The 18,199-nt window shown below is 43.1% G+C and overlaps 1 protein-coding gene across 1 annotated transcript in view; it reads left to right on the forward strand.

Moving 5' to 3' along the window:
* CEP63 (centrosomal protein 63) overlaps window positions 1-17,927 on the forward strand; it is a 36,341-nt gene extending 18,414 nt beyond the window's left edge. The window contains exons 6-13 of the mRNA XM_056850028.1: window positions 1,542-1,775; window positions 2,035-2,180; window positions 7,971-8,085; window positions 8,827-9,024; window positions 9,289-9,354; window positions 12,828-13,033; window positions 13,537-13,825; window positions 17,627-17,927. Of these exons, the coding sequence (XP_056706006.1) occupies window positions 1,542-1,775; window positions 2,035-2,180; window positions 7,971-8,085; window positions 8,827-9,024; window positions 9,289-9,354; window positions 12,828-13,033; window positions 13,537-13,825; window positions 17,627-17,785 (1,413 nt within the window). The 3' untranslated portion in view covers window positions 17,786-17,927. The remainder of the gene's footprint in view (window positions 1-1,541; window positions 1,776-2,034; window positions 2,181-7,970; window positions 8,086-8,826; window positions 9,025-9,288; window positions 9,355-12,827; window positions 13,034-13,536; window positions 13,826-17,626) is intronic.
* Window positions 17,928-18,199: the final 272 nt, after the last annotated feature.

Genomic DNA, 18,199 nt, shown 5'->3' on the forward strand with positions numbered 1-18,199 from the left:
GGATTTGTTTGGACTAACTGTGAGCCTTTTGAGAGAAAGGCCTTGCTGCAGCTTTGTGTGTACATGCTTGATAGCTCAGTCTTCTGAAAGCAGACTTCCTTGGAACCTTGGTTGGCGTGCTGTTTCAATCACAGGTCTGCAGAAAAGTAAGGGATAGAGTTTTAATTTCCAAAGCACTCTGAGTGTGCCTAAGGCTGTCTTATGCACATGTAATTAATAGTAAGCCATATTGAAATCAAATGGGTGTTTGAAGGCACACGTGTCTGTTGGACTTTAGATAAGTATCTGCAGTTAAAAACTGTGTGCGCTTACATTGCCCTGCAAGCCTCAGCTAGAAAAAAGGGAAGAAGAGCCATCTGGCACAAAGGATCGTATGTCTGATTTTTTTTTTCCTGTGATAGCTGATGGGGGCGAGGTCTGCAGATCCCATATGTGTTTTTGCCCTGTCCCATGTTTCAGTTATGGTGACCATCCTAACAGAGAAAGAGTGCTAGATTCCTTTGATAACCTTTGCTGCAATTGGAGAAGCTGCTCTTGCAAAGCCCTTGATACGCCTTTCCTTCAGAAGTAGTGTCATGCTCAACACGTACAAGTCAAGCAGACAAAAATAGAACGAAATACCTTTCATTTATGCTCATTCACGTGCCTTCAAGAACATTTTCTTCCCTTGTTCCATCCCATGAGGTTTTCCCACACATGATTGCCAAAACCGTGGAGGTTGCCTTGTTGGCTACCACAGCCATGTCTGCTTTCTGTGCAGTGTCAAATTTCTGAAGCACAGAAATGTTGGCTATTTCTGTTTTCTTGTCAATCTGCTAGGTGAGCAGTGTGAGGAAGACTGTGAATTTATGAGCTATCAGACAAACCAGGAACATGGCATGTAGTATTCCCTTGTCTTTTATTGCACACGGAACGTCAAGAGGGGAAGGAAAGCAGGAAGGGGGAGACCTAATAAATGGGGCTGACATTTGGAGGAGGGTAGTTGGTTGCCATAATGCTTGGAAACAGGCTCCGAAAGTGAAAGGAAAACAATCTGAAAGAGGTAGAATGGACAGAGAAGTGGCTGTCATAATGTGCAACTACCAGAAACGATGGCCAGGCCACCAGAGAGGCGATGCCCTTCACTAGCCACCTTAGCTGTGTGCTAATGGTGATTCCCTGGATCCACTTCTTATTTCAGACTGCAGGGGATGCTAAGAAGATGATTAAATTCTGGCGGGGGGAGTTACCAGTTGGAAAAAAAAGAACGTAGTAGTATTTGAAGCTGTGCTGTGCAGGGTGTGGGAAAGGTAGTAGCAAACTAACAAAAATCTAAGAAGGAAAAGCAGGAGGAAAATCAAGCAGACAATACTTATTTGGTGGAGATCTGGAGTTCCTTGTTTGGTTGAGCTTTTAACCATGACTACTTCTCTACAGTGGAAACAAAATTACCTGTTACATTGTGAAGCATAGACATGAAGGACTTCATATTTGAGCCAAGCTCCATGTTTAGTATTGTACTATGTTGCCTAGATTTAACATAACATTCTCTGTGTTTACAGTCTCAGCTCTGCAATCGGAAACAAATGTTTGAATCTGTGGAGCTGGCAAGCCAGTCTGAAATCCAGCATTTAATGAGTAAACTGGAAAGAGCCAATGACACTATCTGTGCTAATGAATTGGAAATAGAGAGGTTGAGTATGAGAGGGGATGATTTGAATGACATCAACCAAAAGATCCTGGAGGAACAGGAAAGACTTCAAGATGAACTGAGACTTTCCAAGAACTCACTGGAGGTCAGTGTGTGAATTCCTTGGGAATGGTAATGCACGGTCTGTAAGAAACAGTATTGTGCTGGCAAGTTGTTCATTGAATTGACTTGTTCCCATTATTGTGTGGGAGCCTTCTGTCACACTGAGAAACTGTGCTTGGTAGCAGAAGGGAAGGACAACTTAGGTCCTCAAAGGCAGGAGTTGGACTTGTACATACAGGCGCAATACTTAGCTTAAATCTAGACACTGACATGTGTTCATATCATTTCCAACTTCTTTGAAGGTTTTACACGAGGAGAAGATGGAACTTAGAGCCACACTTCTGTCTCAAGAAGACTTTTTCAACAGCTTAAAGGTTCAACATGAACAATTGCAGAAAGAGGTATCCAGGCTGACTGAAACCTTGTACAACAAAGAAGCTGTCATCAGGTATGGTCCTTGTCCTCTGAACTTATCCAAATCATTTGCATTTGCCTGTAACCTGGGATATATTCTCCTCCCCAGGGTAAAAGTCTGGTTCTTTTGATTCTGATTTTTTCCCCTCCATTCCAAGTCCAAAAAAGGCTGCCTACTGTATCTAAATGTGAAAAAAGGATTAGGCTTGGATTCAATACTGCACAACATAAACATTAGCATACTTAGTACAGTGCAAGATCTTGTGCACCTACTAACACTTTCCTCCATATATAATATAGTGACCAGAAATTTGTTGCACAAGATGAAAGGTATGTGGGAATGCAGAGACTGTGCAACCCTAACCAGAGTTACGCCAGTTTAAGCCCATTTATTTCAGTTGGCTTAGACCAGGGGTCGGCAAACTCATTAGTCAAAAGAGCCAAATATCAACAGTACAATGATTGAGATTTCTTTTGAGAGCCAAATTTCTTAAACTTAAACTATATAGGTAGGTACACTGTTTATTAACTTAATAAACTTTAATTAAAGTTTTAAGTCTTTAGGTACACTAAATAAAACTTGATATCATACTTAATTTTTATCAATAAATAAGATCATTATTAAATTGTAAGTCTCTGCCATTTCCCCTTCCCCTTCCGGAGTCCTCGTCTGGAGGCCTGGTCTATCGCCATAAAAGCCTATTGGTAGACCTGGCCTCCGGCTGAGTCCCATTGGGAGGCCAGGTCTACCCATTGGCTTTCTTGGCAGTAGACCTGGCCTCCGGAGGCCCATAGAAGCCAATTGGTGGACCTGGCCTCTGAAGGGGGACTTTTCCCCCTCCTCGGAGTCCAGGTCTACCGCCAAGAAAGCCAGTGGGTAGACATGGCCTCTGAGGAGGGAAAAAAGTAAGTAAGGTATCCATAAAATTAAATCATGACAATGACTGACAAACAATGTGAACAATGTGAGCAAACTTCTAGATTCACAGACGCAGTAAACACATGAGAACATAAGAAAGGCTGTGCTGGATCAGACCAAGGCCTTTCAAGTCCAGCAGTCTGTTCCCACAGTGGCCAATCAGGTGCCTCCAGGAAGCCCACCAGCAAGACCAGTGCAGCATCATTGTCCTGCCTCCGTTCCATAGCACCTGATATAATAGGCCTGCTCCTCTGATGCTGGAGAGAATAGGCATGCATCATGACTAGTATCCATTTTGATTAGTAGCCATGGATAGCCCTCTCCTCCATGAACAGGTCCACTCCCCTCTTAAAGCCCTCCAAGTTGGCAGCCATCACCACCTCCTGGGGCAGGGAGTCCTGCCATTTAACCACGCGTTGTGTGAAGAAATACTTCCTTTTATCAGTTTTGAATCTCCCACCCTCCAGCTTCAGCAGACGACCCCGAGTTGTAGCATTACATGTGTCCCGGGTCGGGGGCCCCACCCTGCACCCCGGGGCTTTCCCGCTACCCTCCACTTACCAAACAAGCCCCTGCGCTGGCTCCAAAGTGTGCCTCTTCCCGGCTTACAGGGACCCGCAGGCCCAGAAGACGACGGGGGAACTGAATCGGTGCCGCAGAAGACGGGGCACCGTGACCCAGCGCCGCTGCTGGGGACGTGCCGCCAAAGGAAGCCCGCCCCACCCAACAGCTGATAGGCTGGCGGGCCCGGGCCAGGAACCGCCCAGCCGCCCGCCCAGCAGTCGCGCGGCTAGAGGGGAGGGGAGGCTTTAGCCTCCCAACCATTGAGGGCAAGGGAAAGGGGGACCCGGACATTCTCCATGGCGGGGGGGGGGGGGAGAGACAGCGTGCCCGCTCGCCTGCTCTCTCTCGCTCGCTCGCTCTCTCCCTCTCAAGCGCGCCGGCTCTGCAGCCCGGCTGCCGGCGCGAGCGGGCGCGAGAGCAGGGGCTCCGAACCAAGTTCGGAGAGCCGCACTCAAGGGGCCAAAGAGCCGCATGTGGCTCTTGAGCCGCAGTTTGCTGACCCCTGGCTTAGACTAGAGTAACTCTGCATAGGATTGTGCTGTAAGGTTAACATTGCAGCCTTTTTCTTGTGTTTTTGCTTGCTCAAGATCTGTAGCACAAATGGAATGTTTGTGCCAAATCCAACCCAATGTTTATAAGGAACATAAGAGCAGAGAGTGGCCTACAGCACAATTTAAGGTGTCGGTGAAAATGCTTCTTGGATAGAAAAATTGAAGGATTCCTTTTTTCACTTGTCCACTGATGATCAACGCGACTATTTCTAGTTCGATATGCAGTCCATTTAAGAAATTATGGGAAGGTCTCAGCAGAGCATAAAACTTCCTTTGAAAACTGGCAGCTTCTTCTTTGGGAGACCCATCTCACTCTTCTGAGAACTGTTAAGATAGCACAAGGATAACTGGTGCACTTGTTGCATTTCATTGTGGTTCTGTAAAATGGACAGATTTTTATCATATGTGGTGGGAATGTATTAGAGGTACAACTTATTGGGAAAAAGTGATTAATATTGTATCGAAAATTCTGGAAATAGATATACCTATGAAACCAGAAACAATTTTATTAAATTGTCTACTGAGTATGCATAAGAAACATCTCTATATATTCCTCCACATGTTAGCTGTTTAAGATGACGACTTTTCGTCAGGCATTGAGCTTTCTAAAGCTGGACACTGTCCAAATGGCAGAAATTGGGTGGTAACAATACTGGGATGGAATTATTCTTTCCTTCCTTCTGTACTAAATCCTAAAATCTAGATATAAATTCCAAAAAACTCAGTGACTGATAGTCACTGTTTTGAGGGGGAGAAAGACAGTAGCAGTTCACTGTTGCCTCTGCCAGCCTAGAGTTCAGGCTGGTAAATGAGGTAAGGGGTGTGCCTGTTGCCTTCCTCAGTTTGCAGGGCTGATGGTGAGAGCAGTAGCTTGCTGCTATGGTTTCATTGACACTTTGGATATGCAAAGCGCAGCAGTTTTTTTCCTGTGTAAGGGGTAGGCTGCCTATAGACTGGAAATGGTGTGGCAGTTTTTGTTTGTATGCTAGGAGGTTAAGGTTTTTAGAGGCTGACCTGTATTTCTGTACAGGTCACTGGAAGAGCGCCTACGCAACAATGAGGGAGCACAAGAAATCTGCCACGATGGGCCAGAGATGGAGCATATATTCCTGCAGCTAGATCATGAACATCTGAACAAAGCCAGTCTACAAGCAGAGGTGACTCACCTTGAGGGCAGGTAGATGATCAACCCAAAAATTTATCATACAAAAGAAATGTGTCATCTCTGGGAAGTAGTTGGTATATAGAAAATAAGGTTTGCATCCTTAATGTGCCTGGATAGTCTGGTTATTTAAAAATGCTCATTTGCACGTTTTTGGAATTTTCTTTGGCTATGTTAGCTGTGACCGTTGTCCTAAAGGATAGCTGGCTGTTAAATTAATAATAAATATGCTCTAACCATAAGTGATAGAAGACCCAGGCTGACTCCAGCCAGATACTTAATAGAGCCCATTTGAAGGCCTTTTTTTTCCAGAGCTGGTATAAGAAAACTTACTTCTCTGCTAACATTGAATCTGCAGTCACTGTCCAGTGGAGCTATTCCAGTTAGTTAAGAAATTGACTCAAAGTCCTTCACAGAATCCCATTGGGATCATCAGTAATCTGCTATGACTTCTTTTGCAAAGAACTTCATGGATAAAGTGTTTATGTCCAGTCTGACTTGGATGTTATTTTGGTTGTATCTGAAATCCTTGAGGCACCCATTGACTACCATTGTATGGATAGATTTCTTCCAGTTTTGTCTGAGGATGCAGACTAGGTGCTTGGGGAAGTCCGTCTATTATTTACCACCTCAGCCCTTGTCCTTCACTGCTTGTGACAGTGATCTGTATCAGATGGGCCAATTGGGTCACCAGGTAGTAGCTACTTTTTTTTGTTAGAGGGCTGTCTGCAAGCTGCTTTGAAAGAAGCAGTTGTCAGACCTTGATTACAGTTTGAAAGAAGCAGTTGTCAGACTCTGATTTCAATACATTTGACATGAATAATTATAGAGTACTGTAAAATTTACAATTTTGGGGCAAGACGATCTAATAGGCTGGACCTCTCTAGGCATTCCTGGATTAAGCTGATTACCTGGATCCGTTCCAGCCAGGTTTGGGGACGGCAACAACCTTGCTCTTATTGTGAGAAGGATGGGGAGCGTGACCTTGTTAGTTCTTGTTGATATCTCAGTGTGATGCTATACACCATGGTAGCCTTCTGGAACACCTTGCAGAGGTAGAGACTGAGAGCACAGCTTGCTAGTAGTTCCATTCCTTTGGGGGTATATTTTAGAAGGTAGTTTTAGGAGATTATTGTTGTTTCCCATCAGAATTGTCCTACAGAGTTCCTCAAAGGTCAGTTTATCTTCTACCTTGTTTAATATCGATATGAAGCTATTGAATAAAGTCACCTGGAGCAAAGGAGTGCAGTGCCATCAGTATGCAGATAACACAAAGCTCTAGTTGACCTTTTCATCTTCCCCATATGAGGTGACATCTATTCTGAATCTGTGTTTGAGCTTTGTAATGGACTGGATAAGAGTGAAAATCTTAAATTCAGTCCAGATGAAATGGAAATAATGATTGTGTGGGACTTTGTAGACTAGCTAGAAAGGGGTGAGACCTATCTTTCCTTGCAAAATCAGGTTGCGGTGCTACAGACATTGCCTTATTCCTGGATGCTCTTATGTCGGATGTGGTATGGAGCCACTTTTTCAGACTTTGACAATTTCCAGCTGTATCTGCTTCTGAAAGAAACCTGGTCGTTGCCATCCATGTCTTCATGATATCTGCATTAGGTTACTGTAATGCACTGTGTATGGGGCTGGCTATGAAGGTGGTTTGGAAACAGAGGCATTCTGTTTCAGCTATAGATAGATCTTGAGAGCAAATACCATTAAATTGTGGCTGTAATGACATAATTGCACTGGCTACTGAATAATTTCTGAACTCAATTCAGATTTTAGGTCTGGGCCATAAAGCCCTAAGTGGCATTGGTTCACTGTATCTCAAGGAGCGTCTTTTCCAGTATAAGGATTCCAAAAATTTGAGATCAGTAGGCGAGGTTCTACTTCAGATACCATATTATCTGAACTTCAGAACTTCCTGCCTTGAGCGATTCATCTGATATATCCTGCTGATGTACTGAAGATTGGTTAAAAGTGATCTATTTCAATTGGCCTTTGGCAGGTGACATTGGTTTTCATTGCTGTTCATAATTGTTGTTAGTGGCTTATTTAACCCCTGCCTGCCTGTTGTTTGATTTTGTATACTTAGGTGGTTTTATATCAAATATCTAAACTAAATCTAAAATTTTAAGCTATAGTTTAAAAGTTTGGTAATTTGGATGCTTTATAGTGCCATTCTAAGTAGTGTTACACTCTTTTAAGTACGTTGCCATAAGTGGTCTTAGAAAGGTTCCAATCTGCTTAATATGACACAGTGAGTCATTTAGAATTCAGACATATACCGTTTATGGCTTTTATGTGTTGCTTTAGAATAAAGCACTATAAAATACTATAAATCGATAAACATAAGGTTGAAGAATCATGCATGCTTGCTATATTGTCAAAAAAAATAACGAGTTTTCTTCAGTTAAAATATTTGAGCTAATCATGAACTGTCAAGGAAAATTCCTATCATCTGGCTGTGTCCAGAAGCATACGGGGGTGGGATTTGCCTCGCAATGATCTGGGCTAAACGTGAGGTGTCAGGAAGGCAAAACAGCTGACAAATTCCTTGGGCCTTGTGTTGTGCTGCTACAGTAGTTTTATAGATGATTTTGCTTAGCCTATCTTTCTGGACTCTAGTCTAGGGCCAGCAAATGCAAAGTGTATCCAGCTGAATGAAGAACTGACTGAGAAATGCCTTGAGCTGCAGTTGACTGAAGAATGCCTTTCCCAGGCAAAGTCTGAGATCAAAAAGGTAAGGGGCCTTGCTTGCAAAAAGAAGTTGTATGTTGTTTTTTCATTAAAATAGCTTTGCACATTGGGGTATGTGTGAAAGTCAAATGTAGACTGTTGGAGTCAAATATAGGCTGTTAGGTACTAGAAGATGTTGACGTGCGAATAAGGTATAGGATGCCATCCTGTGCCACGATTGCATCACATTTAACCTTCTCGTATTCTCTAGGCACTGTATATTTTATTTATTTGAAACATTGAAACAATTGAAACGTTTTACAATATTTAGGAGGCTGTCCTGTTCTATTCTTCTTATGTCAGTGTTGGATCAGCACTACAAAACCACATATCAGAGCAAGTATTTCCTACTTTATCACACCACAACTTTTATTAGTAGTGTGTCCACAGAAGCCTAGTAGCTGCAGGGTGAGGGTGGGACAGTGATTATTACAATTACCGGCACATGAATAAGACACTTTGCTGATATGCTTGTGGCTAATTTGCCAGTTTATCAAGAATGAATCCCTGATTCAGCTGAGTATGTCTTCTTCAGAATGTAGGAGGTGATTGTGAACTGTAAAATGAGACAGAAGTATGACATTGCATAATAAGACTGCAGTTCAGGATTCAAAACAAACAGTGAGGAGACTTGGGGATGGTGTGCTTCCAGAGAATGATGTTGGCCCATGCGGCAGTATCCCCAATCCATTTGTCGATCATCTCTGCAATGTGTAATTGAAAATTCATATGCATTCCTGCCTAGTTGAAGGAGCAGTTGTCCCACATGGAGCAAAGTCACAGTAGTGAGCTGGAAGGAATGAAGCAGGAGGTCTCCCAGCTAACATGGGAACTACACCACCGCGACATCACAATTGCCTCAGCTAATGGTTCTTCCTTGAACTTGGATCAGCAGCTAAGACTGGAGGTTGAAAAAGCAGAGCGAAAGGCAGTGGAGCACAGGGTAAAATGGCTTGTCTGCTTTGAGATATTCTGATTCATTATGATAGAAACCCTGAACGCCTGTTTGTTTCTGGCCCTTTAGCACTGTTGGCTAAATTTGAAAATGTAAATGTACAAAGGACTAAACATTTTCCCAAGATAGGAGCTGGGATTCATGCAGTCTAATACGTTTATGGATTGAACAACAATTATCTTGGTGGGTGGCATGTAATAACAATTGGAAGAATCAAGTGCTAACTTTTTTTAAAAAATTCTCTTTCTGAAGGCTGTTCTGTCTCAGTTGGAAATTCTCCGACAAGAAAATCACCATCTCTCAGAAATGCTGCAGAAGGTAGGGTGTGAAGTGACAGGGATGTGACATTTGCGGTGAAGTATACTTGTTGCCTTTGGATAGCACTTAGCTCTTGTGTTTGTCGTGCAGAGAAGAACATCTTTCATATATTTACACAAAGCAGAAAGGCGATCTGATATTTTTTCTACTGAAGTTGGGAGACTTAGGGACAGAGAGTGTACAAGGACTCAGTGGAGCTTAAGGGAAATCAGCAGGACTGACTTCTGAGTAAACATGTCGAGGATTGGGATAAAAAAGGGCATGGGACTCCCAGTACATGTATTTTATTTGTTGTGACCACTAGGGGTCAGTGTAAGTAGTCTTAAGTGAAGATTTGTGAAGAAACCTATATTGGGAAATAGCTGTGAAAAGTGGCATTTAAATGCTGTCCACATGATGTTTTGGTTGAACCACAGAGAGCCAGTGTGGGGTAGTGGTTAAGAGCAGTGGTTTGGAGTAGTGGACTCTGATCTGGAGAACCGGGTTTGATTCCCCACTCCTCCACATGAGTGGTGGAGGCTAATCTGGTGAACTGGATTTGTTTCCCCACTCCTACACATGAAGCCAGCTGGGTGACCTAGAGCAAGTCACACACTCTCAGCCTCACCCACCTCACAGGGTGTCTGTTGTGGGGAGGGGAAGGGAAGGTGATTGTAAGCCGGTTTGATTCTGCCTTATGTGGTAGAGAAAGTCAGTATATAAAAACCAACTCCTCCTCCTTCCCCCTTCCTCCTCCTCCTGCTTTCTTCTTTCTTCTTCTTTTTCTTGAAACCAGCCATTTACAATGAGCAGTCTTGTGAGAAAGTTTGCATCTGGACTGTAATAGTATCAGGCATGGCACATGAACACATGGAGCTGCCTTATACTTAACCAGACAATTAGTCCGTTAAAGTCAGTAGTGTCTACTCAGACTGGCAGCAGCTCTCCAGGGTCTCAGGTAGAGGTCTTTCATATCACCTACTTGCCTAGTCCCTTTAACTGGAGATGCTGGGGATTGAACCTGGGACCTTCTGCATTCCAAGTATATGTTCTTCCACTAAGCCACATCCCCTCCCCCTACCACATACCTGGGAAGCTGCTGATCAGGCATGCTTGATTACTTTGCCCCAAGCCATCGCTGGATGTCTCCTGCACATTAGGTGACATTCATCAGTCGGTGGCATCTTCCCTCCCACTCCTCTTATTGATCTCCAGATCCAGGGTCTTTCCTATCCTTTTAAAAAAATTATTTCCTGGAGGTGCACATCTCCATGGCTAAAAGCCTTGGCCAATTTCATTTCAAGGCCCTAGACTTGGGCTCACCCAAGGCTCACCCAGTGTATCCTAGATGAAAATGTTTTTCAGTGTCTAAAAGACACTTGGACAATTTCATTTTCAGTGCAGTGGGAAAGCAGCTCAGTGTGGTGTGCATATCTGTCCCCCACCTCCATTTCACTTTCCGAACAACCCTGTAAGGACTAAGAGTGTGTGAGTGGCCCGAGGTCACCCAGTTAACTTCATGGATGAGCAAGGATTGGAACGTGGGTCTTCCCCAGCCTAGTCCAACGCTGATCACTATACAACACTGATTCTCCTTTGGCTTGGTCCTGCACACTTCCCCTCACATCTTCCCTCATTCATGTTACCATGAATAGAAGTGAACATTCAGACCAAAATTTCCTGTATTTATGTGAAGGAAGCATCTTCCTTGACCTGGAAACACCTTAGTCAGGCATTCATGTACATGTGGTAAGGGGTGTGTGGAAAGGGGTAAGCTTGCTACCCATTCCTTGTCCCTCTGTATGCAGTGCCGGGAGTAGTATTTTATTAGGCCAGTAGGTAGAGTGGGGCAGAAGATTTCCCTGTACCTAGTCTTGTCTGTTTCAGTTTACAAACGTTCCATATACTGGGGTGAAATGTACCAAGAGTGCTGCAAAGTTTATGCTAGTGGCATGACATGCTTTTTGTTGCATGAAAGCAAATGAGCTATAGAGGAGGGATAAAGGGCAATCTGGATGAGATGCTGGAACATCTGTGCTTGGACCTTCACAGTGCTTTTTAAAAGGAAGCTGAAGTTGTGGAGGCATCTGATCTGGTCTCTTGGACCCATAAGTCAGAAGTCCATTGCATACGCAAGATTTCTAATTTGACGGGGGGGGGGGGGCTACTCACCATTGTCCCCATCCAGGCAGGTTGAAAATTAATTAGAGAACTTGTGCAGCAAACTTTGTCTAGCAGGAAAGGCTATACAGGCATACCTTGGAAATATTGTGGGTTTGGTTCCAGATACCGCAATAAAGCGAGGCACAATTTTATTTATTTTTGGGTTTCCTAGGGCATATAAAAATTATGTTTACTGTACTATTAAGTGTGCAATAGCATTATGTCTAAAAACAGTGTACATACCTTAATTAAAAATAATTTATTGCTACAAATGTGACACGGAGACGTGAAGTGAGCAGATGCTGTTGGAAAAATGGCGCTGTTAAATTTGCTCGACGCAGGGTTGCCACAGACCTTCAGTTTGTAAAAAAAAAAAAAACGCAATATCTTCGAAGGGCAATAAAGCGAGGTATGCCTGTATTAAACTAGCCCCTGAGCGGCTAGGAGACTAGAAATTTAGTATATCTTATCCAACATTATAAATTTTCACACAAGCTATCTGTGGGGTGAGGTGTTTCACTACATGAATGTAATCAGCGTCTTGTCCAGTTTGGCCCTAAGGTGAGAGGATCAGAACAAGAAAAACTATGAACTTGTACATTTCCACTTGAAACAAAGATGGAAAACCTCACCTGAAAAATTGGGATGAGATTTCAGTGTGTCCTGAACCTGTGCAAGCTCTTTATGATGAAGTGTGTATGAACTGAGTTACATAATTTCAAATTTACTTGTTAAATTGAAAAATTGGAAGTGGCATTCTAAAAACTGATATTTTTGTACTCCAGGCTGTGGAGCTGGTATCCTGATGCTCTGATTTGTGTTTGCAAGTGTTGTTGGTTTTGTCTGTAATAGGATCTTGGACTTATTGCTCTAGAGGAGTAAGTTCCCAGCTGGTTATTTAAGCCTTTCTCTCCAGGCAGCAAACACACTAATCACACAGCAGTTTCAAACGAATGGAATGTCAGAAGGTTCAGAGTACACCCAGCTCCAAGCAGGCAGCCCATTGGCTTTGGGTGTAAAATGGCGAGCTGTACAGCTGGAGCACATTTAATGCGACTGTCATTTAAGTGATCACAAATTGGTCTTGAAGTTCACACCCAATTGAGATGAATGAGGGAAGCTGGTACCTCTGTAGGTTTGATTAGTTCAGTCTGTCTAGATATAGACTCGGTCAGACAACCTGTGATTTATTTTACTCTGAAGGGATTTTTTTTTCCCTAGTAGAAGGCTTGGATTTTTTAGTTCTTAAAATTGCAGTGCTAACTTTAGAGAGACCTGGGCTTGTGAACAAAACCAGGCACCACTCAGTGACTTATTTTTGTCTTTGTAAGGTGAAAAGTACGTCTGTGACAGAACTCCAGGAAAGTTATGCCAAGGCCCTAAATAAAGTGGAGGCTGAGAACCGGCAACTACAGAAAGAACTAGCAGAAACTCGAGCCAAACTGGAAGCTTCCTCTCAGGTCTCCCAGGACAAATATGAGAATATTTTGCAACATTTGCAGCAACAATTGACTGAGTTCAAGAATACAGAGGCCAGGTAAGAATCTGCACAGCCTTGGGAAGTCTATAATGCAGCTGGTTTTAGCCAGTATTAAATGCTGAAACCATTCTGAAATACTTCTTTAGAACCTCCAACCCTTTTTAATAACTTCTGTTGGATTGTGGGAGAGCTCTGATTTATGCTTCCATTTATTGCCACTGTTATCAAAGCAGGTCTGGAGTTAACACTGAAAAAAGATGTATGCATTCAACCAGTTGGTATCTGTCCATCTTCCCCCCACTCCTTGCAGGTCTTCTGATGGATCATTGATGGTGGCAAAGGCATCTATACACTATATATTAATCTATATACTGAGTACCACTAAGAGTCATTGTATTGTTACACTTTCAATTCTCTACATGTTTTCTCTGCTTCTGTAATTTTTACCTGAAGCAATGGAGTTTATTCCAATGGAACTCCAGGCATTTGTGTGTAATATTTGTAGGTAAAAGCTGCTGGCCTGTCATGATTTTAAATTATTGTTGCTAATTTATGTCCAGGAAAGTGGAGGAGCTGCAGTACAAGCATGACGAGGAAATGAGAGCCCTTCAGGTTAAGCTTGACACAATTGTTCAACGCTGTGAAGAAGAAATCCAGAAAGCAGAGCGTCCGTCAGTCAGAAAGGTTCCAGCTGCGTTATCCCCTCAGATCAGTAGGTGTGCCTCACCTGAAGCCCTGTCCTGTGACCCTCACCTGGAGTCAGATTTGTTGCAGCTTGGAAACAAGAAATGTATTGATGATGAGTCGGAAAAGCGTGACATAAGTAATGAAAGGGAAATTTTGTCTTTGGTAAGTAGTAAGAAAAAAATATGAATGCACTATCTGACATCACAGTGAGAGTGCTGGGATTTATTTGTCTCTCAGATAACCTACTTGAAAAGTTTTCCTCTAAATGAAACAAAAAATGTCTTTCAAGTGAAGTTGACAAGGATTTTCAGATCTGGTTATTTTAACAATGTTATTTATGGGTCATGTTTTATGTCCTGTGTCATTGGTTCCCAGCCATTTTGGTATGGTGACCCACACAATCAAATGTACTTGGTGCAGTGACCTGTTAATTTATTGTCACATGAATTTTGGACCAGAGGTTTTTGACAGTGATTGTTTTTATGCATTTTAACTGCAAGTTTGCCTATTTTATAACCATTACTTAATTAAGCCAAGCAAAAATTTACTTGATGCACCTAATATAGAATTTATTGAAATATTTATTGCACTTACATAGTTATTCACAGGGTTTTTTTAATACAAATGTAAGAACACAACTATTTGCAGGTTATAGTTTCATGAGCTATAAAAATCCTAGGCATAGCAAAAGGATCTTGTTGAACCTTGAAGGCTCCCAGGTCTATTTACTCTTTGGCTGTTTAAGATTTAATTTTTTTTTTAAAAAAAAACATCACTAAGAATTAATGCATCTCTTCCATACCTGTCAGAATGCATGTCTACTCAAAAGTAAGTAATTGTATGCAACAGGGCTTACTCCCACATAAGTGAGCATAGGATTGCCTTGTAAATAAGCCTAATTGAATAAAATAGGATTTACTTCAGAGAAAACACAGAGAAGCAGGGGTCGGGGGAGTTCCTCACCTGGGCATACAGAGCCAGGTCTCAGCCCCTGCCACCCCATTTACTTCTTTTCTAAAGTAGAGATTAAGAAAGCAAAACATGGAAAATAGGTTGGGGTTTATTTGGGTCATTCCCTAATTAGTTGAAAGCTTCAGATTCTAAACCTGAAGCTCCTCTCTCTTACAAAACTGTTTTAGAATTGAAGGATCTCTCCCCTGTCCCCCTGGTATTCTATTTAACTTCACTGGAACATTTCTCCTTTTGGGAAACACATCTGTTTCCGAGAATTAAGCACCTTCTGTTTTCTTCTGATCATCAGCTCTGGCCAGTACATCCTATCCAGAGTCCCAGACACGTTCTGTCTCTGTCAGTGGCTGGTGTGAGGGAGGGAATGAAGCTGGCATTTTAAGCTTGTGAGATACAGGCTTGGGGAGCACATCAGAGAGATCCTTCTTGGATTAAAAAATAATATATACTCATATGAGAGGAAGGTACAAGATCATTCTATTCCTCCGTCGATGCTACTGCACTGATCACAAACCTTATCCAGTGAAATGACAACTTTAAAAAGGAGCCTCAAAGCAACAGCTAAACTTGCCTAACATGTTGCAGGGGGATAAGCTCCAAGCAGCTGGGGTATACTAAAACGATTGACAAGAATGCCCATTAAGAACAATGAGAGGTGTTTGAAGGTGCATTGGATATAATGGGAGCCAGGAATCCAATTGACCTGCATGGACTCCATTGAAATACATTACAGCAAATAAAAGTTACAACAAAAATGCAGAACGGTTTAAGAGAGAGAGACATGTCCTGTGCCTGGAATGAAAGTCCCCAGAGTGGAGTGACAGCCCATGGAACCAGATAAACTGCTCTTGGCCTAGGAGGACAGTCCTCTGAGTAGAATGATGGCCCCTGACACTGGAATCAGTGTTCTGGGACTGGAGTGATAGCTCCAGAGTAGAGTGATGGCCCTTTGGCATATCAGAAGTGTACTGTCATTGCAGTCCTAAAACACTTCTGCTATTCCCAGGGACCGTCATTCCACTGTGGGGGTTGTCATTCCAATCCCAGAGCAGTTTATCTGGTTCCAGGTAATATCTTTCCATTCTGGGGACACTCATTCCAGTCAGCGGACACTTCTGGCACTTCCAGAGACTGCCATTCCACTTTGGGGGCTGTCATTCCCATCCTAGAACACTTCTATTCCCAGGGACCATCTTTCCACTCGGGACTTTAATTATAAACGCATTATCTGGGCCCAGGGACCGTAATTCCACTTTGGGGGCTGTCATTCCAAGCCTAAGGCAGGTTTCTCAAAGTGTCCTGCATTTTTGTTGCAACTTTTGTGTGCTGTAATGTATTTCAGTGGAGCCCAGGCAAGTCAGTTGGCGTTCCTGGCTCCCATTATATCCGATGGGCTCTCAGGCCTCTCCCCTTGTTTCCAAAGGGCATTCCTGTCCTTTGTTTTAATATATCCCCAAGCAGTTCACCATTGCCCATTCCCTCCCTCCTGCATTGCGGCATCCAGCCTCCGTCCCTCTTCCTATCAGTTGGCAAATGGAGAGGGAAAGGTAGAAAACAGCTGGAGCAGAAACTGCTGATTAATGCATTTTGCAATCACCCCAAAGTTCACCTCAGCTATCTACCTAGGATGACAACGGAGCTAGCTGCTGCTGAGCTGGGCAAGAAAGTAAGCATCTTGGCACACAGCTGCAGCCTTGCGTTCTAGCCAGCATGGTGTTGCCAGCGTGGTGTAGTGGTTAAGAGCGGGGAGCCAGCGTAGTGTAGTTGTTAAGAGTGGTAGTTTGAAGTGGTGGACTCTGATCTGGAGAACCGGGTTTGATTCCCCACTCCTCCACATGAGCGGCGGAGGCTAATCTGGTGAACCAGATTTGTTTCCCCACTTCTACACATGAAGCCAGCTGGGTGACCTTGGGCTAGTCACACTCTCTCAGCCTCACAGGGTGTCTGTTGTGGGGAGGGGAAGGTGATTGTAAACCCATTTGATTCTGCCTTAAGTGGTAGAGAATGTCGGCATATAAAAACCATCTCTTCTTCTTCTTGTTAAAGGCAGCTGGCTATGCCCCACTTCAGAGACTCAGTATGAGTTTAGCTGGGCACCAGGCAAGGAGGGGAAGGACTGCCAGAAGCCTTCAGGGGCCTGCAGTCCACTTCTGTAAGCTCCGTGGCTGTTCCTTTATTTGTTTGTTTGTTTATTGGACTTTTATGCTGCCCTTTCCTGACCAGGTCAGGCTCATAGTGGCTCACAAACAGTTTCAACACAGTTAAAATCAACCACAATTTACAATTAAAACTATAACATGATTTTAAAAATCCAGGCCCCCTCAAACCATAAGCAGCACATAATGGCAATAGCGGGAAACCACGCAGAGGGGAATATAAGGAAATAAGCATATTCCAACAGAAGATAAATAAATAGGCAAATTCCGTAATAATAAAAGAGAGGAAGGGGAAGGGAGGCCTGCAAGATGGAAACCAACACTGTCCTCAACCATATGCCTGGCGGAACAGCTCACTGTTATGTGATTGATTGTAAGCTTTTGGCAATAGACCATACATGCTATCTAAACCTTTCTCTACTGCCTCCTAGTGGTTCTAGAGGCTGTTTGTGTGTGTAAAGTGCCGTCAAGTTGCAGCCGACTTATGGCAACCCCTTTTGGGGTTTTCATGGCAAGAGACTAACAGAGGTGGTTTGCCAGTGCCTTCCTCTGCACAGCAATCCTGGTATTCCTTAGTGGTCTCCCATCCAAATACTAACCAGGGCTGACCCTGCTTAGCTTCTGAGATCTGATGAGATCAGGCTAGCCTGGGCCATCCAGGTCAGGGCAGAGGCAGTTTATAATGTAGTTAAAAGCATAATTAGCAACAACTAAAACAAGAGAAACATAAGAATATTGTAATCCTGAAATATAGTACAGTGCTTTCTCCATCACAGTTTCGTGGCAAAACTTAGCATGTAGGTCAGAAGACTCCTCCAACACTTGCATTTTTTTTTAGAGCCCCCTTCCTACTGAAAACATTGGTGTGATTGCTACCAAGTTCCTGGAAGAAGAGGAAGTACGATCTCAGCATATCTTGGAACGCTTAGATGCGCATATTGAGGAACTGAAAAGGAAGAGTGAAAAGACAGTGCAACAGTACACACACCGGCAGTGACATTGCTTTAAAGGGTATGGACTGGTGAGAGCCAGCTTAATTTGAGACACGTCCATCAGTGGGTAGAAGTGCCTGTGGCCCATGCAGCTGTTATTGGGCTGTTCAGCAGTGGTAAAACCAAGAAAGTGAGTTTTATCTGAAGCAAAATTCTTTGTCTGATTGTTGTGACTGAACTATTGCAAAAAAAACTTTCCCGGCTGCCATATTGTGTTCTGTTGCCCTGGAGAATACGCTAACTTGGATTCCCAAAGGAGGGAGTTGTGTAGCAGAGACTGTGGAAAGAATTTAATTTTATGTGTATATATATATATATATAATATATATATATATGAAGAAATGTTAGGATGCTCCTCATTTTATCTTCCTTTTTATATAAATAAAGACCCATCACAATGGCTGCTTAGTGTATCACGT

The sequence above is a fragment of the Euleptes europaea genome, chromosome 5, assembly GCF_029931775.1.
Source record: "Euleptes europaea isolate rEulEur1 chromosome 5, rEulEur1.hap1, whole genome shotgun sequence".
Taxonomy (NCBI): domain Eukaryota; kingdom Metazoa; phylum Chordata; class Lepidosauria; order Squamata; family Sphaerodactylidae; genus Euleptes; species Euleptes europaea.